Source organism: Microcaecilia unicolor, chromosome 13 (assembly GCF_901765095.1).
Source record: "Microcaecilia unicolor chromosome 13, aMicUni1.1, whole genome shotgun sequence".
Lineage (NCBI taxonomy): Eukaryota > Metazoa > Chordata > Amphibia > Gymnophiona > Siphonopidae > Microcaecilia > Microcaecilia unicolor.
The window spans coordinates 88,874,363-88,899,766 of NC_044043.1; the positions used below are offsets into that span (position 1 = coordinate 88,874,363).

Below are 25,404 nucleotides of genomic sequence, written 5' to 3' on the forward strand. Positions count from 1 at the left end.
TTTCCTCAGTAACCAATAACTCCTCCTTTTCCTAAGGGATCCCACGTGCCTGTCCCATGCTTTCTTAAATTCCGACATAGTCTTTGTCTCCACGACCTCCACAAAGGCAAGTGATCATGTATATAACAGCTTTTGAAGTGCAATTGGTAGAGCATTTGACATAGATCCATTTATTTTTTACCGGATCCCAGAATTTGTTAGTCTCTTCCATAACATCGCACATAATACATTTACCACATTTCACATGACCAGTCTTGCTGGTCTGTATATATTTTTTATCAGTCCAGATGTCAGAACGGCACAGAACATCGGCTAAATGCCCTTGTGGCATGAGATATATTGGACAAACTAAATGGATGTTCAAAATCAGATTTACGGAGCATAAACATGAAATTCAAGCTGAGAAACTACACATGCCTCTTGTCAAACATTGTGTCAAAAAAAGCAATACATTTAATCAGTTACGATGCATGATTATAGAACAACTTAGGGAGAATGGAAGAAGAGGAGACATTTCACAAGAACAGAGATGGATTTATTATCTTCAAACAATGACCCCAAAAGGGTTAAATGGTCCATTAGAGTGGGAAGCGGTTTTCTGATATCACCCAATGATTGGAAAATATACGAGATGATGTCACAATAGGGAGGAGTTATTCCTTCTGAAGCCTCATTAAAAATACCTTTTATCTGATTGGGTGTTATAAGATAGGACGTCATTATAGGGATGAGTCACTCCTGAAGGCGTAATGCTTGCACAGTTTTGTTTTTCTTGCCACTGATTAATAAATATGATTGAAGCGTAAATAATCGCCATTTTGAACTATATGTTCGCGAGGATTGAAATGAAAAACAGATATTTGTTATGTTAAATTTCTCCTGAAGAAGTAGCGAAACAGATGGGTCACTTTACCCGTCGAGAAATCCTGTCATTCATTTTGAAGAAGATAAGAGAGATATATTTTGAAGACTATTTTTTGTGAATAGCTATACAGACCCGGTTTGGGGATCTAAGATAATTGAAAAACCAGAACTGATTTGGATTCCTCATGGTCAAAAATATTAGTGGATATAATGGAATCAGTATGATGCATACAGTCATCTAAAGCTAAGTAACACTTAGATTTAAGAGATGCTATATTGAGAAAGTTATAGATCGAAGTAAACCATTATTTAAACGAAGGTTATATAATATACCATTGATTAAAGGAGGGAAGCATCAGATGTTCCATTTTTCACCTAAAGGTTGTCTTTAAGAAGGTGGGGGGGGGGGGGGGGTTGTTCTGTTGTCTTGACTATAGATCATTATCTATATGAGTTTTTCAAGTCCTACATCATTATATGAAGTAGTGATTTGTGCACTTTAATCAAGAAATTATTAAGTTATTACCTCTTCTTCCGTTTTTTACTACAGATTTTTTTTTCCATTTTTGGAAGTTTTTTGGAAGTTTTTATTCTGTAGGTGTTTTCGGAAGGTGGAGGAGCTTATGATGTTAGCCATTACAGTTGGTGTCCTTTTCTAAAGGTACCCTGGGCTTTTGAGGCTATTTTTTTACAATTATATGAATAATTGATATAAGTGCCAAATTCACTAGTGAGATTCAGAGTATTAATTCCTTATTGATAGTTTCTAATTTCTAATACTCTGTTTAGTTTTGAATTTTTTTAAGTAGTATTCTATGCCATACTTTGTATTATTTGAATATTTTTACTGCTGTAATTGTTTTATTCTTACTGTACACTGCCTTGAGGGTGTCTTTTACTAAGCTGCGGAAGTGTGTTCAGCATGCACTAAATGCCACCACGGCTTAGTAAAAGGCCCACTGGGTGAATTCCTTCAAAAAGGCAGTAAATAAATGCAAATAAATAAAATATATCCAGGTAGTCCAAGGGTTCTACTTATTATAGATATCCTGAAAACCCTGACTTGACTAGATATGTCCCATGGACTGGACTGATAGAATATTTTGTGTTCCATACAGGAACCAGGAAAACGTTCACAACTTTTTGTGTTCCATACAGGAACCAGGAAAACGTTCACAACTTTGGCGAATGAGTGGCAGTGGGGAGCTATGTCATGAGGGCTCTTCGGCCCCTCATAACCCAAGTAAGCCATCTACGTCTCGGTCTGCAGATTCCTCCTTAGTGCTGGATATCGCAGGTCTGGCTGCCGTCACTGATAAAGGGTAAGGCTGTTCTTTGTCAATCTTTGGAACTTGTAAGAAACTTTACTTTTGAAATTATTTGTTAAGCACATACATGAGAAGTTGTGTATGCATTAAATCCTTAACATCTGCTCCAGACTAGAGAAGACAGTTACTGGCAGTGTCAGCAATTCACACAGGCCTTCCTTCTGTCAAGTCCCGCCCTCTCTACTGCAACTTCCTGCTTAGTGTCAAAAACAGGAAGTTGCAGTAGAGAGGGTGGCACTTGGCAGGAGGAAGGCCACGGAGCAGGCTGCACAAAAGTGTAAGTGACACCAAAAGATCCTCAAGTAACACGGGTGGGGGGGGGGAGAACATGGGAGAAAAGTGCTGACTGGAGCCGCTGGACACGGGGGGAGTAGGAGGGGAGCTAGAGAAAAAGGAGGTGGGGGATGGCTGGACCCATGGGAGGAGATGGGAGGCTGGGCTCGGGCTCTCTCTCTCGCTGACAACGGCTCGCTCTCTTCCCAGAGCATGGTAGAGGCACAAGCGTGCTGTGCACAGTTAGGTTAGCAGAGGCTAGAAGATGTGCAGGGTCAGCGAATAGCCGGACATGCTGCTACCATACCCCAGCCAGGCCTACTGCCGGCTGCAGCTCAGAGCTCACACTAACTGTTACTTGAGTTTGAAACTTTCTTTTCCAAGCGAGCAATGGGGGAGAGTGGAGGAGGCCATGTGACATGGGAAGAGAGTGGGGCTGGACCCATGAGAAGGGAGGACTGGAGAGCTGGAAGGAAAGGAAAGAGATGGGGGGCTGGAACCATGGGAGGAGGGGGGCTTGAGGAAAAGATGGGGGCTGGACCCATGGGAAAGGTGGGAGCTGGAGCCATGGGAGGAGGAGGGTATAGGGAAAGGAAAGAGTTTCTGGCAGGACCCATGGGAGGAGGGGTGGAGGGAAAGGAGAGAGGTGCTGGCTGGACCCATTGGAGAGGAGAGGGGCTGGTGGGAAAGATGCTGGCTAAACCCTGAGATGAGAGGGGCTACAGAGAAGGGAAAGAGATGCCCAACCAAGGAGAACAAGGAAGAGGGAGTCAAATACTGAACCCACAGCAAGAAGGAGAAAGGGAAAGAGGACAGCCAGGTGAACCAGATGCTGGAATGGGTGGGGGGAGAGAAGCTGGGTTGGGCTGGAGAAGAGAGAAACACATTGGTGTGGAAAAGGAAGAGAGGGGAGAAACAGGTCACAGGGAGGTATCAGAAACAGAGGTGAAATTAAGTGCATGGGGGGGGGGGGGACATAGGGACACAAAGTGGAGATGCAGTGTGGGAATGGTATATGGACACAGAGGGCCAATGCCAGACACAGAAGGGAGATGTTCAACACAGGGGGAGAGAATAGGTGATGATGGATTTGAGGATATGAACACAGGGGAGATAATGGACAGGGAAGTAGAGGGACATAGAAGGGAGATGCTGAACATGGGGAAGACAGGGACACAGAAATGGAAGATGGATGGCGAACATGAAGAGAGAAGAGAAGTCAAATGGACAGGAGAACCTGGTGAGTGAGTTAAGAGAAGACTGAGAGAAGCAGAAATCAGAGCCTGAGACCAACACGATTTTAAAAATACAATGATCAGACAACAAAAGGTTGAAAAACTAATTTTATTTTCCATTTTGTGATTAGAATATGTCAGATTTGAAATGTACATTTTGCCAGAGCTAGTTAGACATGGCTGGGGCCTAGGGCAGAAAATGGGGAGGAGACCGCAAAGCCCACTGCCAGGCTACACTTTCTTCACTTTTCATCAGGCTTGTTGCTCTCTCTGGTCAGGGTCCAGGGGCAATTGCCTTAGACACACTCTCCTGACACCATCCCTGGCATGTGCCATCTTTATATTTTGCACAGTACAGGAGTAAATGCATCTCTTTCTACATCTCTGGCATTATACTAAATAACTGTTTGAGCTTGTGGAGATGGGGGTCAGAGCTCGCGAGGACAGGTCGGGGACAGGGAAAGAGCTTGTGAGAATGGGACTGTCCCCGTGTCATTCTCTACTCCAGACCATTCCTGACGAGAGGATATATGCACTCCTTCCAGCAGAGGGAGACTGAGAACTATTGACTAGAGACACTAAATAAAGAGCTGTGCAACCCTGACCTCAGTATTTCTCAGTCTCCCAGCAGAGGTAGGTGTGAGTGCTATGCAGCCCTAGTTTCTTTTTTAAATCTTGTCGGTTTGGCCCTATTAAAAAAAAAAAAGCTAGCAAATAGGAGAAAGGGACAGCAGTGTGTTAAAAAAAAATCAAACCAAGATGACATGTTTCCTTCCTTTCTTCAGGAGCACTGGTCTTGGGCCGTTGGCCCCTGCACCCCAGGGGTACATATTGTAGTAGCCTGGGTCCCTCCTCCCCCTCATTGCCTGGGAGGAGTTACTTGAGGCGAGGTGAAGGAAGCACCACAGTTTAAAAAAAAAACAACAAAAAACAGGGGAGCCAGGAAACAAGTACCGCTGCTTACAGCGGTTGGCCAGTGTAAAGGCCTTGAGCATCGGCACATGGTCAAGGCCTGCCAGGCCCCGCCCCTTAGGAGGATGCTCAAAGCCTTCATAACAGCTGGACTGGTGACTGGAGTGGAGGAGTGGCCTAGTGGTTAGGGTGGTGGACTTTGGTCCTGGGGAACTGAGTTTGATTCCCACTTCAGGCACAGGCAGCTCCTTGTGACTCTGGGCAAGTCACTTAACCCTCCGTTGCCCCATGTAAGCCGCATTGAGCCTGCCATGAGTGGGAAAGCACGGGGTACAAATGTAACAAAAAAAAAAAATCCAGGGATGCCACTGAGTAAGGGTCTCTGCTGCTCCTCCGCCTCACAACATCTGCCATGTGGGGGGGAAAGTAAGGGGAAAAATGCAGAACAGCCCAGGAGAGGGGGAGAAGGCGAGAAACACAAATATAAACCCAGTTTATATTTGAATTAAGCTTTCCCCCCTCTTTTAGTGGGGGGAAACTGTTATCACGGTTAATGCTCAGATTTATATTTATGGTATTATCTGTTGACTCTGAAGACTTTGTAGTACAGCTGTGAATTAGATGGTAGTGATTCTTGTCTCTGTTCCTAATGAGATGTGCACTGTGTGCTCCTAACCTGCCTACAGCCTTGGCTACAGTCTGGGCTATTAGGCCCTAGGGGAAGTGAGTACAACTCTTTATAGATGGTATTCTGAAAATATTGTGCATGCATTTAAAAAAATTACTCATTTGGATATTAAACTTCAAAACTATTGTAATTATATGACTTAAAATTTGGGATTTTTCCTCAGCTACATTATCCATTCCAGAGTCTTAGATATACCACTCATGATGAGGGAGGGGTGTTAAGGTTAACGAGCAGGAAATAACTGACCTGGAGGGATTTTAAAATAAGAAATAAAAGCAACAGCCATAATTATTCTTGTGGTAGGTATGAACCTCTGATGCTAAGGAAGCCAGACCGTCGGCGCAGCACCACACAGACTTGGTGTTTTCAAGATGGGAAGCTCATCTGCGGTTTACAAGGATTGGTTGTGCAGGTAAAGTATTTGTTGCTAAATGTAAGAACACATTAATTTAGCATTCTGCAAGACAATGAATATGGGTCTTTGAATAGAAAAAAAATGATCTAGCCCTGAAGCGGCTAGACGAAACGCTGGCCATCGTTGGCTTGGGGCGAGGGAGCAAAGTGCTGGCAGTTTGAAAGATAAGTGTTCTTTCAAACTCTTTATATTCACCATATTATAGTATTATCATACTGATGAGCTGTGCTACATTGCAATACTGACAGTGAAATTTAAAAATTAAGCACTACAGTGCGCACATGTATTAATGCGTGAAAGTACATAAGTAATGCCACACTGGGAAAAGATCAAGGTTCCATTGAGCCCAGCATCCTGTCCACGACAGCGGCCAATCCAGGCCAAGGGCACCTGACAAGCTTCCCAAACGTACAAACATTCTATACATGTTATTCCTGGAATTGTGGATTTTTCCCAAGTCTATTTAGTACCGGTTTATGGACTTGTCCTTTAGGAAACAGTCTAACCCCTTTTTAAACTCTGCTAAGCTAACCGCCTTCACCACGTTCTCCAGCAACGAGTTCCAGAGTTTAATTATGCGTTGGGTGAAGAAAACGTTTTTCCGATTTGTTTTAAATTTACTACACTGTAGTTTCATCGCATGCCCCCTAGTCCTAGTATTTTTGGAAAGCGTGAACAGGCGCTTCACATCCACCTGTTCCACTCCACTCATTATTTTATATACCTCTATCATGTCTCCCCTCAGCCATCTCTTCTCCAAGCTGAAAAGCCCTAGCCTCCTTAGTCTTTCTTCATAGGGAAGTCGTTAAAGACGTTATAACACCGCACAACACAGAAGGTTTTTGGCCAATGATGAACAGAGGACCCGTAATAGGTCCGTTTAAGCTCCGATAGATGAATATAATCTAGGAGCTCTTGTGAGGCCTTTTTTCCTTCTTTAAATATAGAACAGTACTATTGTTGGATATTTCAAACGTTTTCATTCAGTGGAAAGTTTTTCTGATTTGATAGTATCTAACGATTATATATTTCCACACCCTAAAATAATTTTCTTGCTTATATATGCACATACTATATTGACAACTTAACATTGTCCTTTTTTAGGACCTCTGTTTTATGTACATAGACAGTTTCTTTTTTCCTGTGGCCCATTGGAATGGGATGAATCATTGATTATGCTTTGGAGTCCAGAAGGAGTGGTATGAGCTGGGGGGGGGGGGGGGAGGAGGGATTTAACATAGTATTGTAAACAAATTGTTATTGGATTGTGCGCCCCCCGGCCTGTTTGATGAACATTATACATCTACGAATGCGATAGGGGATATAAGAGGGAGGAAGGGTAGGATAAAATCTGACAGCTCATTGGCTGTTCTACGCCCTACAGTGGGATGCTATAAGAACCAAAGCACCCCACTTAGTTTAGCCTTTAATTGGTGTATGGCAGTTAGGAAGCCAAGAGTGAACCGTACACATTTACACTGTTGCTATCATTTTCATTGTATAAATCCGTAGCAAGTTTTATCACCATAATGATGATAAAGGGGGGTGGAATTTGGGTAGAGAACGTTACTGTTAAATATTGAACGACACCAGTGTTTATGTGATGGAAGGTATTATTTTTTATATGTTCAATAAAAAATGTTTGAACTTAAAATTATATATATTAATTTGGGGATTTTTGTTTTGTTTTCTGTTAGGTGAAAAATGGGATTTCAGGTTTTTACGATGGAGCAGAAGTTGTCCTGGGCTCTGATTCTTCTATGGAGCTTTTGGGTCCAGTTCCACCTCAACAACAGTTTGTAAACCAGAAAATGAGGCCTGGTTCTGGAGTGCTTTCTGTCAGAGTCATTCCTGATGGACCCACCCGTGTTCTGCAGGTGACAGCATTCTGTTTCTATTTTAATACACCCATGGTTAGCTAAAATCAGTACTAGCTTGTCACCCTTTTCCAATTGTTTTATGAGGGAGAATATGTTATTAACCTTCATTCAAGAAGCAGATAGTTTTTAAACGGCTAGAGGTAGGCCCTTGGGGGGGGGGGGGGGGAGATGTAAAATTTTTCTACTTTTCTGTGAGAAGTTAGTGGAATTCAGATTTTCTTTTCCCCCATAAACATAGAAAATGATGGCAGAAATGACCATATGGCCTATGCAGTCTGCCTATCTGTACTGACTATTAGCTCTACAATCCTTTCATCTCCCTCAGAGATCCTATGTCCCATGTTTTTTTTAATTCAGTTACTCTCCTCAGTTCTACCGCCTCCATTGGGAGGCTATACTACACATTTACCACCCTTTCTCTAAAGAAGTATTTGCTTAGATTACTCCTTAGTCTGTTCCCTTTCACCTTCATCCTATGATCCCTTGTTCTAGAGCTTTCTTGCCTCCTGGGCATTTGTATCATGGAGGTCTCTATCATATCTGCCCTCTCCCAACTTTCTTCGAAAGAATACACATTGAGATCTTTAAGTCTGTCCCCAAACACTTTATTGTTTGTTTGTTACATTTGTACCCTGCGCTTTCCCACTCATGGCAGGCTCAATGCGGCTTACAGGGGGCAATGGAGGGTTAAGTGACTTGCCCAGAGTCACAAGGAGCTGCAGTGGGAATCAAACTCAGTTCCTCAGTTCCCCAGGACCAAAGTCCACCACCCTAACCACTAGGCCACTCCTCCACTCCCTTTTCTACTTGTTAGCCACTTTAAAATCATCAGTTATGTGGCTGATATGCTGTATGATCTTATTCAGTTCTCAGCCAGATCCATGGCAGTCTCTGTCTATGCACGTCACTTGCTTTGGCTCTGCATTTAGTGTCTGGATATGGTTTCTAAGTCTCATCTCATCAGGCTTCCCTTTCGGGATCAGCTTCTCATTGGTAAAGACCTGGAAAAGCTCGTGAAGAACCTGGGGGAGCCTAGGCCCCAGCACTTGCCAGAGGACAAGATATCTACAATGAATATGAATGAGATAAATTTGCATGCACTGCCTCCATTGTATGCAAATCTCTTTCATGAATATTCATTATGAGTATCCTAAAAACCTGACTGGTTTGGTGTGTCCCAAGGACTGGGTGGAGAACCCCTGCTATAGGGTATATATATTCAAGTTTTTTATTTCTATACCTGCTATTATTTGAAAGAGATGAATGTGGAGAGGAGTTTAGAATCTTGAGGCTTCTAGATGCACCTTGAAATTTCTTGCACTACTTAGAACTGTGGTTCTCATTGAATATGCATAAGATAGATTTGCACGCTCTACCTCCTTGCTATGGAAATCTATCTCATGTGTATTCATTATGGATGTCCTGAAAACCTGACCGGCTGGGTGTGCCAGACGGCAAACACAGAAGAAAGCGGACCTCCGCAATGGAATAACCAAGAAAGAACACAGCGAAGGTGACAAGATGGATGACGCCAAACAAACTTCTACTGGACTCAGAAAAAAGTTCACAGCAAGAGTTTATTCTTAAAAAACTGGACTCGACACGAGTCGTGTTTCGGCTGGGTATGCCTTCATTACTGGGTCGAGAAGCCCCGACTTAGAAGATACAAATGATTTCAGAAGGTCAGAGGCTTTCTGTTTTCTTCAAAGGCATTAAATAAGGCTTGGCAGCTTCATAGGCTATTTCTTAGGCTTATTTACTGCAAAGACAGCTGCCTTCTAAAGAAGTAGGTATGCATTCAACCAGAGGGATGTCATCCTCTTGGGTGAATTAGAAGCAGTTTCTCTAGATTTAATTTGAAGAGATGCAGCTTGGTCTATTCCTCATACTTTTGTTAAGCAGTATTGGTTGGATGTGAGTGGCGGAGAAGAGGTAACTTTTGGTATGCAAATGTTACACCAATTATGTGAAAATTTAAACAACTGAAACAACATGCACATATTTTACACTTGCTAGTTCAAGAAAATGTATTTGAAAACCAAAGGTGTACATAAGGTCCAAACGCTTCCCCAGCTGTGTCCTGGCCACCCCTTTGCTTATGGTAGGTAAAGGTATACACAAAATGGCATTGCATAGATTCTTTTTTACCCACGTCTACTCCAGGTAGCTTTATAATAAGCTTCCATTTAATGTATCTCTGTGGCTTTTAAAATTACCCCCTTAGGAAGGAAGAGATAAGGATACAGAGGTGCAGCCAGGAATGAGCCTAGTAGAAGGCATGCTGGCTCCTTTGCCAGGGCCGTGCCAAGGGTCTCTGGCGCCCCCCTGCAGACTACCAGTTGGTGCCGCCCCCCCCCCCCCCCCCCCCCCGCACCTGCCTGGCTCCAAGGCAGCGATTTCCCCTCTCTCCCTGAGCCCTACCCTCCCACCCATCCATGCCCATCTGTCCCCTGCCCCCGCCATTCATCCCGATCAAGCAATTCCCCTCTCTCCCTTCCATGAACCCTGCCCTCCCATCTATGCTCCTCTCTCCCCTGCCCTCCCGCTCCCATGTAGGAACTGCCCGCCCTCGTCTCCCCACCAAGATCCCTTTCCGTTTTTTTTTCTTTTAAATTTACCTTCCTCCGGCAGCGCAGCATCAGTGAAGGAGGCGGAGCTCCCAGTCCCGACGTCTCTAGCCTTCCATTGGTCACTTGCTTTGGCTCTGACGTCAAGGATGATGTCAGAAGAAGGCGGGACACTGAGCGAACGAATGGAAGGCTAGAGACGTCGGGACTAGGAGCGCCGCCTCCTTCACTGACGCTGCGCTGCCGGAGGAAGGTAAATTGAAAAAAAAAAAGGAAAGGGATCTTGGTGGGGAGAAGAGGGCGGGCAGTTCCTACATGGGAGCGGGAGGGGCAAGGTAAGCACGCAGCGGCGGCGCCCCCCAGAGGATAGCGCCCCCCTGCGGCGCTTACCCCGCTTACCGCATCGGCACGGCCCTGTCCTTTGCTATGATGTCACCTTGATAGTTAGGAAACAAGTGAATGGAAATGGGGTCGTAGAATGAATGCTGTAAATATCAGGATATCTTTCTCTTCTGCTACTTGCACATGGGAAGGATTGTTAAAAGCTTTTGCCCCCTCCCCCTTTTTTTTTTAAGGTAACGGATTTTAATCATCGTAGAAGTGATCATTCTTCGACTGAATTGGATGAACTAGTTGACCTTGACGTAAGAAAACTGAGGAATCCAGACCAAGAACAGGAGCTTGAAGTATGATTCTTACTATTCTTTGCAAACGCTGTCTTTGTGTCTGATCTGTTAAGATTCATTCCAGGGGAAGGAGGAAAGAAGTGTGATCATCACTTGAGCAGGGATACGGTTTATGGTTTATTTGATACTTAATATACCGCCCTTAATACATAATGTAGCAAAGTGGTGTGCATACAGAATTAAAATTCTAAAAAGAGGTAAAAAAAAAAAAAATAAATTGAAAACAGAATGAAAAGGGAACACGAAAAATTGATATAACAGAAAAGTTTCCAAACTAACATAGAAGGTACTGACTTGTCCCTGAAAAAAAGCAACAAAACTGTATTTTGCTTGTAACTTTCAGCCAATGGAGAGACCTCAGAGCACTTGAGTAATCACCTGGTCTAGGATGGACACAGAATAAAGGGCTACCAAATGTACCATATCTTTAAAAAAAAAAAAAAAAAAGCATGCATTGCTATTGTTACTGTAAACTTTTGTTTTAGCTTCTGCTAACACAGTACCATTATGTGGTAACAAGCCAAAACAACTTGGCTGGGGGTGAGGGAATACCGTATTTTTCGGACTATAAGACGCACTTTTTTTCCCCCCCAAATTTGGGAGGAAAATGGGGGGTGCGTCTTATAGTCCGAACGTAGAAAAGTTCGACTTCTGGGATCCCCAGCCCGCCCTCCCTCTGGGTTCCGAGATTGCCCGCCCTCCCTCCAAGATCCCCTTCCCTCCCGCCTGCCCTCCCAAGCTCCGAGATCCCCTTCCCTCCCTCCCTCTGAGTTCTAAGTAATTTTACCTAGTCGGGGCAGCAGCAGAAGCGAAAACCATGCAGCCTCGGCACGGCACTCTTCCCTGTTCTGTTTTTCTCAGCTCTGGTCCTCCCCAGTGCCACCCCTTATACTGCCTCTGACTGGTCCACTTTTGACATGCTGCTGAATATTTGCAGTTGGACGGCTCGCCTGCTTAAATCTCTCTGAATATCGGGCCCCCTGAGTTTCTGAGAAAACATGATAGAGCCAGAGAAGCAGTCAGCATGTCTATGTCATGTATCTAGCAAGTGTGGCATGATATGTACATCTTTGCAATGTTTTGCTTTTCACTTGTTTTTCAGGTGCTAGTGAAATTAGATAATGGAATAGGATTGTCTTTAATTAACAAAGTCCCGGAAGAGCTGGTTTTTGCAAGCTTCACAGGGATTAATGTTCATTATATTCAGCTGGCAGCCAATCAAGTGCTTGAACTCAGTATACAGGATATGCAGGTAACAGTGTACTTTTTGGCTTTTATGTCTCTTATTAATTTTCAGTATCCATGTGAGCAGCATTAGGACTAGGGGGCACGCAATGAAGCTACAAATTAGTAAATTTAAAACCGGAGAAAATATTTTTTTCACGCAATGTGTAATTAAACTCTGGAATTTGTTGACAGAGAATGTGGTAAAAGCAGTTAGCTTAGTGGGGGTTTAAAAAAGGTTTGGATATCTTCCTAAAAGAAAAGTCCATAAGCCATTATTAAGATGGACTTTTGAAAATCCACTGCATATTCTAGGATAAGCAGTATAAAATGTATTGTACTGTTTTGGGATCTTGCCATGTATTTGTGACCTGGATTGGCCACTGTTGGAAACAGGATATTGGGCTTGATGGACCTTCGGTCTGTCCCAGTATGGCAACACTTATGTGAAGGGGGGGGGGGGGGCAAAGAGAGAGATGCTGGATGGTGAAAGAGGGAGCAAAGGGAGAGATGCCAGATGGGAGAGAGTGGCAAGGTAGGAGATGCCAAAGGGGAGAGATGCTGGATGGGAGAGAGTGGCAAGGTAGGAGATGCCAAAGGGGAGAGATGCTGGATGGGGGAGAGGGGGCAAGGGGAGAAATGCTGGATGGGAGGAGAGGGGAGCAAGGGGAGAAATGCTAGATTGGGGTAGAGGGGAGCAAGGGGAGACACACTGGATGAAGGGAAAGGTGCCAGGGGAGAAATGCTGCGTGGGGAAAGAGGGTGGCAAGGGGAGATATGCCGGATGGGAAGAGAGGGGGCAAGGGGACATATGCCAGATGGGGAGAAAGGGGGCAAGGGGAGATAAGCCAGATGGGGAGAGGAGGTGCAAGGGGATAGAAATGGGGAGAAGAGAGAGGGGGAAGTGTTGGATGGATGTGTGAAGGAAAGAAAGAGGGCAAATGCTGGATGGAAATGGGGAAGAGAGAGGGGCAAGCTGAAAGTAGGCACAATCAAAAGAGGGAAACTGAAGACTGGATAGTAAGAAAGAACTAAATGTGAACAATGGCAAACAGGAAATCCTGGCAATAGAGTTAAGAGAAGGTGAGGAAAGTAGAAACTAGAAACTGGGACCAACACAATTGAAAAATGTACGTGGCCAGACAACAAAGATAGAAAAAAGAATTTTAGTTTAAGATAAAGTAGTACGGTAGCAATGTTAATTTTGTGTTTGTAGTTATTAATTTGTAATGTAGTGAATTGAATGTATGTATGTCTGCTATCTTTATAGCAGTACAAGAGGAAATATTTTTGTTTTTCTGGTGTTATCCTGAATGCCAGACTCTGGATTTGGGGGGGTTTCTGCTGACTTTTTTTGTCTACATATTTTTAATTTATGGCCACTCTTTAGGGGTTCTTTAGTTGGAACTAGAGACTTGTGTACTATTTTCAATGATGCCGCATCTCAAGAATGATATAGTAGAATTGGAAAAGGTGCAGCGAAGGGCGACTAAAATGATAGCTGGGATGGGACGACTTCCCTATGAAGAAAGATTAAGGAGGCTAGGGCTTTTCAGCTTGGAGAAGAGACGGCTGAGGGGAGACATGATAGAGGTATATAAAATAATGAGTGGAGTGGAACAGGTGAATGTGAAGCTTCTGTTCACGCTTTCCAAAAATACTAGGACTAGGGGGCATGCGATGAAACTACAGTGTAGTAAATTTAAATCAAATCGGAGAAAATATTTCTTCACCCAACGTGTAATTAAACTCTGGAATTCATTGCCGGAAAATGTGGTGAAGGCGGTTAGCTTAGCAGAGTTTAAAAAGGGGTTAGACGGTTTCCTAAAGGACAAGTCCATAAACTAAATGGACTTGGGAAAAATCCACAATTCCGGGAATAACATGTATAGAATGTTTGTACGTTTGGGAAGCTCGCCAGGTGCCCTTGGCCTGGATTGGCCGCTGTCGTGGACAGGATGCTGGGCTCGATGGACCCTTGGTCTTTTCCCAGTATGGCATTACTTATGTACTTATGTACTTGTTATATTCTCCATGGTTGGTAAAATGGGTGTGGCTGCTGTAGGGGTGGAGCCATGTAGTGACCCTGCCCTTATGGTTGGCCCTGTATGAGTACCAGTACCCTTTTTCCTACAAAAAAAAGCACTAAGATCTAACTCATGAATTGAATCCCGGTCCACTGATGCTGAACTTGCTCTGGAAATTTATTTTAATCAAGCCAGTAGCATTAAAGATAATTGGGGCAGTTTTTATGTTTCTTCCACATTTTCTTGATCTCTTATAAAGAAGGGCAAATCCAAATGGGTTAGTTGTGTGCATATCATGACAGGAATGAACCTCACTGCTAACCCAAATTTTCCACCTTCACCACAATGACCTATATGTCTCTGAAATCTAGGCATGCTATAGGGTTGACATGCTTTGGTTGGGGCAGAAAGGGTGTGGCAACCGCAGAAGAGAAAAAAGAAAAACAGAGTTGAGCCGTGACAAGAGGTTTTCCTTTTCATTCTTCAGAATTCAGGTTCATGTCATTTGAGTATTGAGAAAAGATGGATAGATTTGTTTCATCTTCTGTTCGTGGGGTTTATCTGTCCAGAACTGAAGGAGAAAATCAAGAAACCAGCAACTGGTTACTTGTGTGGTTTCCATTTATGACCATGCACTTATGATTCTTTTTGCGTGCAGGTTGATAACCAGCTCATTGGCACCACGCAGCCAGTTATGCTTTTCGTCACTCCCAGAAGCCCAGAAAACGAAGTGGCAGAGACAGGCCCAGCCGTACAGGTTAATTCGATGGAATTCCCCAGCAAGAATGCACTGACCGATTTGTACAAGGTAAGCTTCATTGGGATTGCAGCTTTCAAATTATCTGTGGTCAGTATTGAGCAACACAGCCACCGCGTCTTCATGCCTGCTGTTCATCATCCTATCCATCTATGTAGAACTGATGAATGTGCAATAATAAATTTAAGTTATCCATTTATGTGTTTAAAGTTAGGACTATGATTTGTGTGAGCCACTGAAACAGGTACATTTATTAGGATAATGTTTGAATATCACCATTATGAATAAATTTAAGTTATGCCCCTAGAACACCCCCTAGCCCCCTCTTTTTACTGCACGGATAAATTTTGGATGGACATTTACTTATCTGTCCAGAATTTGTTTGCTGACCTGGCATTCCAAAAGCCCTTATGCAGTCAGTACCTGATGCAAACCATGTAAGTGCTTTTCAATATTATCCCATCTGCATTTGGTTAGTTCTGAGACTAAAGCATGGCAATGTGAGCCGGCAGCTCTGTAATTTGGAAATGCCGTATGCCAGGGAAAGGGAACGGGAGGGTATGAAATGCCTTAAGATTTTTGGCATGATTGAAAAGGAGGAGAAACCATTTGATCTTGTTCCTCATCAGTTAAAAAAAAAAACCTGTATATTTGGCTGAGTTACAAGTTCATAGTGATATTTACCTTTGTTTCTACTCCCTAAATGCATCACTTTGCATTTCTTCGCATTGAATTTTAATTGCCAAACCTTAGACCATTCTTCAAGGGATCTGAGGAAGCTAGAAGAATGGTCTAAGGTTTGGCAATTAAAATTCAATGCGAAGAAATGCAAAGTGATGCACTTAGGGAGTAGAAACCCACGAGAGACTTATGTGTTAGGCGGGGAGAGTTTGATAGGTACTGAGGGGGAGAGGGATCTTGGGGTGATAGTATCCGAGGATCTGAAGGCGACGAAACAGTGTGACAAGGCGGTGGCCGTAGCGAGAAGGTTGCTAGGCTGTATAGAGAGAGGTGTGATCAGCAGAAGAAAGGAAGTGTTGATGCCCCTGTACAAGTCGTTGGTGAGGCCCCACCTGGAGTATTGTGTTCAGTTTTGGAGGCCGTACCTTGCGAAGGATGTTTAAAAAAATGGAAGCGGTGCAAAGAAAAGCTACGAGAATGGTATGGGATTTGCGTTCCAAGACGTATGAGCAGAGACTTGCTGACCTGAACATGTATACCCTGGAGGAAAGGAGGAACAGGGGTGATATGATACAGACGTTCAAATACTTGAAAGGTATTAATCCGCAAAAAAAATCTTTTCCGGAGATGGGAAGGCGGTAGAACGAGAGGACATGAAATGAGATTGAAGGGGGGGCAGACTCAAAAAAGATGTCAGGAAGTATTTTTTCACGGAGAGGGTGGTGGATGCTTGGAATGCCCTCCCGCGGGAGGTGGTGGAGATGAAAACGGTAACGGAATTCAAACATGCGTGGGATGTGCATAAAGGAATCCTGTGCAGTAGGAAGGGATCCTCAGAAGCTTAGCCGAAATTGGGTGGCGGAGCAGGTGGGGGAAGAGAGGTTGGTAGTTAGGAGGCGAGGATAGTGGAGGGCAGACTTATACGGTCTGTGCCAGAGCCGGTGATGGGAGGCGGGACTGGTGGTTGGGAGGCGGGAAATACTGCTGGGCAGATTTGTAGGTCTGTGCCCTGAAAAAGGCAGGTACAAATCAAGGTAAGGTATACACATATGAGTTTATCTTGTTGGGCAGACTGGATGGACCATGCAGGTCTTTTTCTGCCGTCATCTACTATGTTACTATGTAAGCATTTCTCAACGAAAATGGCATACATTGTACAAAAAGCAATCTTTGAGTCTGTGTTGTGATAGATCATGAGCTAATCATTATGGAGAGAATGACATATTGCTTGTCATATGCATGGCAGGGAGCACTTCAAATTCTGTTTTCACAGTACAGATGTTGAAGGTGTCAAGGAAAGTGACTAATTTGTGTGGGGGAGGGGTACTTTTTTAACAGCGCACCTATAAAAAAAAAATGTGACAAATGCACCTCTTTTTGGAAAGGCAACACATGTCCTTATAAAATATGCTCTTAGAGTAATCCCCAGTAGTACACTCATGGAAGGTCTTTTTTGGGGAAAGCAGGGCAGCTTCCTCCTCCTCCAGCCTTTCAGTTCAATTCGAACAGGGACTGGAATTTGGTACCTTGAGCCTTGGATTGTAAGTTAGCTGGTCCTTCCTCCTCCCCCATCCCAAAGCTGACATAACTGTTTGCGTGTAATCAGTGGGGGAGCAAGCTTACGTCACAGTGCTACCCCTCCTCCGCCAGCACTACACTTTCAAACACCTAAGCGCTCTTATTTGCGCATGCATATAGAGCCTTGCACTTTTGCAAAGCCATTCTGCATGTGTAAAGCGTGCTTTTACTTGGAGAAAATGCGTGATAAAATTGTCCCGAAGATCATTCACTTGCAGATAGCCCAAAGACTTAACAGGATCGATATACGGCCCGTGGCAGTAAGCAGCTAGCAAGCCACATCCAGCCGCGGGCTGAACTAATCCCAGATACTCAACGCCAGGGCATGCGTGGCTCCCGGCACTGAGTATCCAGGTATGTCCTAACCTTATTCAGTTACTTAGCTGGTTAGTGAACTGAAAATTACTAACTGGCTAAATTTCCATTCCGCCCCCACCCCGCCCATAATCTAACTGGTTAAAGGAATGGCCGGTTAGCACTGCAGTGGTAGAGGGCCAGCTCAGTGGAGTTTAACCAGGCAGGAGAGTCTCTCCTGCCTGGTTAAGCCCTTTTGAATATCGACCTCAACATTAACAGAGATGAATCAGCTGAACAAATATTTGCTCTCCAGAATTTTCACACTGTCATTTCAACATTCTTCCATCTTTCTAGCATCTGATGATCACGGCTCAGAAATTCACTGTCCAAATTGAGGAAAAGCTACTGCTGAAGCTTCTGAGTTTTTTTGGCTATGACCAGTCGGAGTCAGGTATGGTCGACTGTGGAGTGTTGTGCATTTCATTAATGTCTTTCTGTGTTTAAGAGACTGTGAAAATAGGTTTCTGTGCTTTTCTTTTTTTCTGCTTGTGAATTTGTTAAACTGAAACAGTTAAGAACTTATACAATAGCTAAATGGAACCACTATGGGAAGGAATTTAGTGTTCACTCCTGGTTTCTGTATCTTTCATCTTTGGTTAGCAGAAAAGATGTTATTAATTTGGCGGATCTATCTGTTTATTAAACAAAGCCTGGGCTGAAAATCAATTCCCTGCTCAGTCTTTCCCTCGGGCATTTCTTCTTTGGGTAATTAGGAGGATTTTGGCAGGCTGTGGCCTCCTGTGACATCCATACCCTTGTCTGTAAATCCACTGAAAATAGTTTCCATTTGCTTTGCTGTCAGCTCGAAACACATCATTTTAAATGGTTTGTTTTTTTTAATGTTTTGGGGACTTAGGACTCTCTTCCCATTCTCTGTCTATAATTTTAAAAATTGTGGGTGAATCCGGTCCTCAGTGAATCTGTCTTATTTCTGTAAGTTTTCTTCCTATCACCATTCGTAGAGCCTTTTAGGTAAAATTCTTGCATGTAACAGGTTTTGCTCAGGATCCTAACTCATCTGTGTCATCAATATATATAAATGGCGAGTGTCGTACTCACTCGCAAATGCGCAGTAGAGACCCTCTCTGCCCCGCCCCCGCGTCAATACGTGATGATGAGGGCGGAACAGAGAGGGTCTCTACTGTGCATTTGCGAGGGACACCGCCGTCGCAAATGCTCCCCCCACCCGGAGTCGCCGCCGCCACCCACCTTCCACCCGGTCGGGCCCTCGCTCCGCTATTGAAACAGCGAGGGCACGCAGCACACAGCTCTACTGCTGAGCTGCCGTCGGCCTTCCTTCTTCTTCTCTGCCTGTGTCCCGCCCTCGACGACGTTACGTCACACGAGGAGCGGGACACAGGCAGAGAAGAAGGAAGGCCAAGGCAGCTCAGCAGTAGAGCTGTGTGCTGCCTGCCCTCGCTGTTTCAATAGCGGAGCGAGGGCCTGACCGGGTGGAAGGTGGGTGGTGACGGATCTGGGGGGGGAGGGGACAAACTCGGAGGGGGAGCGGCAGCGGCGAACTCGGTGGCGGGATGAGGGGCCTTTCAACCCCCCCCCCCCCCCCCTCCTATACTAGCCCGTTTTTACGGGCTGAACGGCTAGTATAAACAAGTTTTAATACTGTCACTATAAATGCTACTTACAAAATTGGTTTGAGTGATTCAGATTTGGAGGAAGGGAGTTCTGCTCAAAAACACGTTTGGATTGATGAGCTACAAGAAATGCAAATTATTTCCAAGCCAAAATCGACTGGATCAACCAGACTTTTTTTTTTTTTACTCCTTTTTTTAACTGTCCTTCTAAGAACAAATAGAAGTAGTTTCTAGTGTTCTCCGAGGACAAGCAGACAGTTGTGTTCTCACAGATTTGTGACTAGCAAGATTAACTTAGAACTTTCTAGCAGCAACCCCACCGCACATTCACTGGTTCCTTTCTGCTCCAGTGCAGTCCCTCAGTCTTTGCTTTTCCTCGGAGCAGGGGGATGCATTATCATGTTCTCTGTGTGTATTTTCTCTCGATCGCAGTGCCTTTCCATGCGAGTATTTTCATCCTTATTTTGAGCATTTTTCTTTTTTTTTTAATTTTATTTTGTTTCCCTTTAATTTTAGTAGTTTTTTTTTTTTTTCTTTCTCTTAAGGTTTCCTTTCTTTTTCACAAGTTGCTAGGCCCGTTTAGGCTGGAGCACCAACCTCAGTTTGAACGCTGCCCCTTTTTACTGTTCATAGTTGTGGAGTTTAATTTGGCCACAGTTCTTTTCTCAATGTCACAGAAGACCCCCAGTGGCTTCAAAAGGAGTGCCCAATGTAATCAGGCAATTTCCATGATGGACCCGCACTCTTGGTGCATTGGGCCCCTCGGGCCTAACCATTAACCTAACTTTTCATCTCTGTTTGACAATGCAGTTGAGGACAAATAGGGCATGACAGGTCCAACAGGAGAGACTTTTTGGCTCCTCAAAGATAGGTGCATTGACATGGAGTGGAGGAGTGGCCTAGTGGTTAGGGTGGTGGACTTTGGTCCTGAGGAACTGAGTTCGATTCCCACTCCAGGCACAGGCAGCTCCTTGTGACTCTGGGCAAGTCACTTAACCCTCCATTGCCCCATGTAAGCCGCATTGAGCCTGCCATGAGTGGGAAAGCGCGGGGTACAAATGTAACAAAAATAAAATCTGCACCAGAAGCATCAACCTCGATGGCTGCCATCAATATCCACTAAGAGTACATTGGCATCGAGTAGGTCTCCACCTCTTTTGACATCAGGCGCTGACAGTAGGCCCCAGGACCAGTCGGTATCGAACCAGAAACCGAGGGCATGTACGGGTTCAGCATTGTTCTCATGGGCACTGTAGGACCATGATGCTGAACATCAGGGGAAGACCAAGAAACATAAGCACCTGGGCATCAGCATTGTTCAGTACCAAGAAGCACCAGCACTGAGAAGAGCACTCCCCTTCCTTGGCTTTGAGGTGCTGGTGGACAAATCTTTGAGCATCCAGGTCCCCACTACCAGTTCGGCACCAACGTCTTCTGAGGCTTCCAGCTGATGCCTACCTTTGGTGAGCGGTTCCAAGCCATGCTCAGGGAGGAGTTGACACAGATGCTGCAACTGCCAGCCACAAAGACATCAAGGGTGCTTGTGCCAGATTTTTCCTGAGGCTCCATCCATGCCTGTGCAGAGATCTTCAATGCTGGCACCTCAAAGGATGTCAACATTGACACGTACAGTACTGCTCTCAAAGTGGGAGGAAGGTTCCCCAGAATCTGTACCTCGGTGCTCTTTGAGGTGTGGACATGGTTCCAATGAGCCAAGGCTGGTCTGAGTATGGTGAAGAGTCTGAATGGGACCGTTTATAGGACTCAGAAGAGGACCTTCATTACTTCTCAGAGGAGGAGACTTATGGGATACCTTCTGATCCCTCCCCACCTCAAGAGAGACGTAAATCTCCACCTGAGGGTTTCTCTTTCACCGGTTTTGTCAGGAAGATGGCTTCTGCCATCCCATTTAAGTTAAAGACAGAGGAAGAGTTCAGGGCAGAAATGTTAATTGTCCTTGATTACAAGTCTCCTGAGGACAAGGTCACGGTACCATTGCACCCTATCTGTAAAGATACACTGACGAAGAACTGGGAATCTTCCCTCTCAGTGCAGATCGCACTAAAAAGGTGGGTACGCATTATTGTATCCAGAAGACTCCCGGATTCAAGAAGGCTCCACTGCCACACCATTCTCTAGTGGTCGAATCCTCCCTCAAGCTAGGAGCTCCAGGACTCGTGCCTCATGCCTCAGCACCCCCATTTGAGAGGAAAGCTTTTCAGGCCTCGATGCTCGGTGATACATTTATATAGTCCCATATTCTCATCTGCACATTTATAAGGATGGTGTGAATGAGCACTATCATGTTTTCCTTGGAAAGGAAGGGGGTGTCGAGAAAGTAAAAGCTGTCCTAGACTCAACCTCCTCCTGTAGCTTAAATGGAATAGTCTCTGACATTTCCCTGACAAAATCAGTGAAGGAGAGCTGTTGAGGTAGAGACTTTCTGCTTTCTTGTGGAGAGGAATACAGTGGGAGACTGAGACACTCCCCCTGATCAGAGAAATCTTCTGATCTATATAGGCAAAGTCCCAAGATTACTCAGACTCTCTATCAGAGATGCACCTCCTTGCCAGCAGACAATGTCTCTGTGAGGGTTCCTCTGATTTCGTACAGACTGGTGTCTTGGCAAAACTTGACCTGGCCAATTCTGATTGCTATGGCCTGGAAGACCGGCTGAACTTCCCCTGGAATCAAGAGTCGATACAGTCAGTGTTGATGCATCAGTCCTTGAGCTGACTCTGTGTGCAGTGTCCAGAAAAATAGCAGCCACCACATCAATCAGTGGTCATATTCACTCTCAAGAAAGTCAGATGGAGCAGAATGCACTTTGCAGTATCCCCTGGGGAGGGAGGAGGCACTTTTGTCCTTGAACTTCTTGGAAGGAAATATTTCCAGAATGCTGTGCACAAAGCTTCTCACCAGTACACGCAAAATATTCTGGACAAGGTAGAGGGTTTGCCAGATATCACTCAAGAGAAATGTAATGACCTTAGGTCAACAGTAGACAAGGGAAAAGAATATGAAAAACATATGATCAGGTCAGCCTACAGTATGATTTTGAGATGATACTGAGAGCTTTTGCAGGAGTTTTTGTTCCCACAGACTCATAGCTGTAAGCATCTGATCTCACATCATATTACTGTTTAGATAGGCAGTAGGTTTGGTCAATGTGTCTTGCAGCATCTGTTTCACATTTAGAATTCACCTAATTCCCCCTGGGCCCGTTTTTATTATTGCCAGGTTGCTTTCATTTAAAAAGAAAAAGGAAATTGAAAAGTTCAAATGCCACTAAAAACAACTCGTCTATTGGTGTTCTATTTTTCCCATGAAGGCAACCTGTAACTATGTATATCCATGCGAGAATTATATATCCTGCTTGTCCTCAGAGAAGGCAAATTTGCTTACTTATAACAGGTGTTCTCTAAAAAAGATGCAGGATATTGCTCCTCACGAAACCCACCTGTGTCTCCTAAAAGTTGGCTTCTCCTTTTTTTTTAAAGCTTTATATGAAACTGAGGTGACCCTATCTCTCTATATAAAAGGCAACCCCAATGTTCTGAAGCCTCCACGGAAGTTGAGGCGCCCGAGATATCCGGTGTGCCCTGGAGTGTCTGCACCGCCCTCGCGTCAAAACGTCATGACGTCGAGGGCGGAGCTATAACACTCGGAGGGTCGAAACGCGAGGCGAACGCGAACCCCGAACAACTCAAGTAGCTCGGAGGGACGGAGGGAGGTTCTGCACCGCCCTCGCGTCAAAACGTCATGACGTCAAGGGCGGAGCTATAACACTCGGAGGGCCGAAATGCGAGGCGAACGCCAACCCTGAACAAGGCAAGGAGCTCGGAGGGACGGAGGTAGGGGGCCCCTTGCTAGTGCCCGTTTCATTGCGCTCAGAAACGGGCATTTTTTCCTAGTACAGCAATAATAATGCAACAGGACCTGCTCATGCCCAGTACCATATGTAGAAAGCTCTTTGAGTTTTGTTTCTGCAGCTCGGGCTTCGTGGGTTGATAGCACCCACTTGTCAGGACTAAGATCCTGCTGTCCTTGGAAAACACCTGTTATAGGTAAACAACTTTGCTTTCTCTCCTGTTTTTGTCTATATAAGTGTTTAAAGACTAGAGAAATGTTAACAGATGACATGACTGACTCAGAGCATCCCTTGTGACTTGGGGTTTCTGGCAGCTTCACATCTTGTAATTTGTGTTTTGGCTGTAACAATTCACAGTATTAACAAAAGAATCTTAGAGAAAGAGTAGTAAGGGGTTTTTTCCTTTATTTTTTTTTTCTGAGACATAAAATTTAAATTGGTACTCTGGTGGCTTAGGATCAGATGTAGTAGTAATTGTTCTAATATGTAACCACCTAGTACACCAGCGGTAGCCAAAACAAGTGTTATTTAAACCATTTTTTTTTCAGTCAGTTTAAATCGTAGACCCCATGAGGCTTGTCTTTAAGTGTTTTAATATATTGCATATTATATTGATATCAAATGCTATTGCTAGTATAAATATGAGTAAATCAAAAGAACCGTTGTAAAAACTTAAAAGTAGATGGAGGAAGTGACGTCACGAGGCTGAATGGCTGCTTAATCCCGGGGCTCCGTTCTAGCCTCCACTAAAAAGATACTATTTGCTATAAAACACCCTCTCACTACAGTAGCACGAACGGCTAATTGTTGTTGAACTCACCGACTGCAGAAAGATGAGTAAAAGAAGCGGCGTGCCGCATCGAGAGAGCGAGCGTTTGTCGACTAAACAGCCGGATCGAGGCCTAGCGCATCCCGTCTCCCCCAAGGTATGCAGACCTCCGGAATCGAGCCAGCTTGCGTCCCGCGAAGAGAGCCGCGAATCTGTTCCCGCTCCAGCTCCCTCACAGGAACTGACTAAATGCTTGGAAGCGCTCAGGGCCGAAATTGTGGCATCAAAAGACGAAATTCTGGAGCACGTGGACGCTCTGAGTGCCGATCTGAGAGAGCTGGGGGGGAGGGTTGAAGCATTGGAAGAACGCGCAGACGAGCTGGGGGAGAAGCATGATGAGACAGACAAACGCCTGCATAAACTGGCGGATCAGGCAGAAGATTTGCGTTTGAAATTAGACGACCTTGAAAATAGGGGACGCAGACAAAATCTTCGTTTTCGAGGAGTTCAGGAAAATGGCGACCAGGAAGACGTTCAGACAGTGGTGCGAGCCATATGTGCACAATTGATGGGCCCAGAGTTTGATGCCAGTGAGATAGCGATGGACAGAGCACATAGAGCGCTGGGGCCTGCGAGGGATAACAGACCGCGAGATATTGTGGTGCGTTTTACAACTTATGCTTGTAAAGATCAGATTTGGCAAAAAGCACGACAATCCACAAACCTTGAGTTCAATGGGGCTCGAGTGGCGGTTTATCAAGACCTTTCCTTGTACACCCTGACTTTGAGAAGGAATATGAAACCGGTCATAGACATCTTAACCAAGGAAAAAATCCTCTACAGATGGGCATTTCCGTTTGCAATTTGCTTTGAGCTTCAAGGGGAGAAACTTCGCTGTCGCACTGTGGCGGCAGCATGGAAGAGCCTTTACGAGGTGGGATTAACATCTACAGAAAGTCCGCCGACAGACTTGGCTCCCTCGACAAAAGCACGTCTGCAGAGATGGAAAAGAGTGGAAAAAGGAGCAAAGAAACCGAGAACCCAGACCTGAGAAGAGACAACTGGGCAATATGGTGAAAAGTTAGTCTGGGAGTGTAAAGCCCCAATGGGGGAAGAGATGACTTTGTAATTCACTGAGAGTGAGAGTGACTTAAACAATATCATAAGAAACAAAATAGTGCATTTACATATGTAACTAAAAAGAGATGTGGAGGCGGGAACGGGGGAAGGGGGGATTGAGGGGTTTAGTTTAGTTTGGGTTAAAAACGAGTTCTAACATAAGTTAAAAATCAGCTAGTGGAGTTTCTTCTTCAGGGTCCCAAGTAGCGCCATCTGGCGCTGGTTGGTGGGTTATTAAGAAGGGGGAGAAGGGAGGGAGATGGGAGGAGAAAAGGGGATGGGGGGGCTAGGGAGGGGGGAGGGGACAGTTAGAGTAGGGAATAGTAAGGAAGGGAGGGAGGTAAAGTTAAGGTCAAGTCTTCCCTGGCTTATATTTTATTGTTCTCACTACCGATGTAAAAATGGTCGATTTTAGGGTTTCTACGTACAATATAAAGGGGCTGAACTCTCCCTATAAGAGGCATGCCTTGATGCGGGAATTAAATTTGACGAGACCGCAGGTTGTCTTCTTGCAGGAAACACATTTTCAACCAAGACATGAGGGGCTTTTGAATTATAAGCAATATCCGCAAGTGTACTGT

General features: G+C 44.7%; 1 protein-coding gene across 3 annotated transcripts in view; it reads left to right on the top strand.

Annotated features, from left to right (window-relative positions):
- VPS13D (vacuolar protein sorting 13 homolog D) overlaps window positions 1-25,404 on the top strand; it is a 386,590-nt gene that overhangs the window by 192,738 nt on the left and 168,448 nt on the right. For all 3 annotated transcript variants that reach the window (XM_030185614.1, XM_030185615.1, XM_030185616.1), the window contains 7 exons: window positions 2,023-2,186; window positions 5,604-5,712; window positions 7,413-7,592; window positions 10,738-10,848; window positions 11,951-12,100; window positions 14,758-14,907; window positions 17,767-17,863. In XM_030185614.1, coding sequence (XP_030041474.1) covers window positions 2,023-2,186; window positions 5,604-5,712; window positions 7,413-7,592; window positions 10,738-10,848; window positions 11,951-12,100; window positions 14,758-14,907; window positions 17,767-17,863 — 961 coding nt within the window. The remainder of the gene's footprint in view (window positions 1-2,022; window positions 2,187-5,603; window positions 5,713-7,412; window positions 7,593-10,737; window positions 10,849-11,950; window positions 12,101-14,757; window positions 14,908-17,766; window positions 17,864-25,404) is intronic.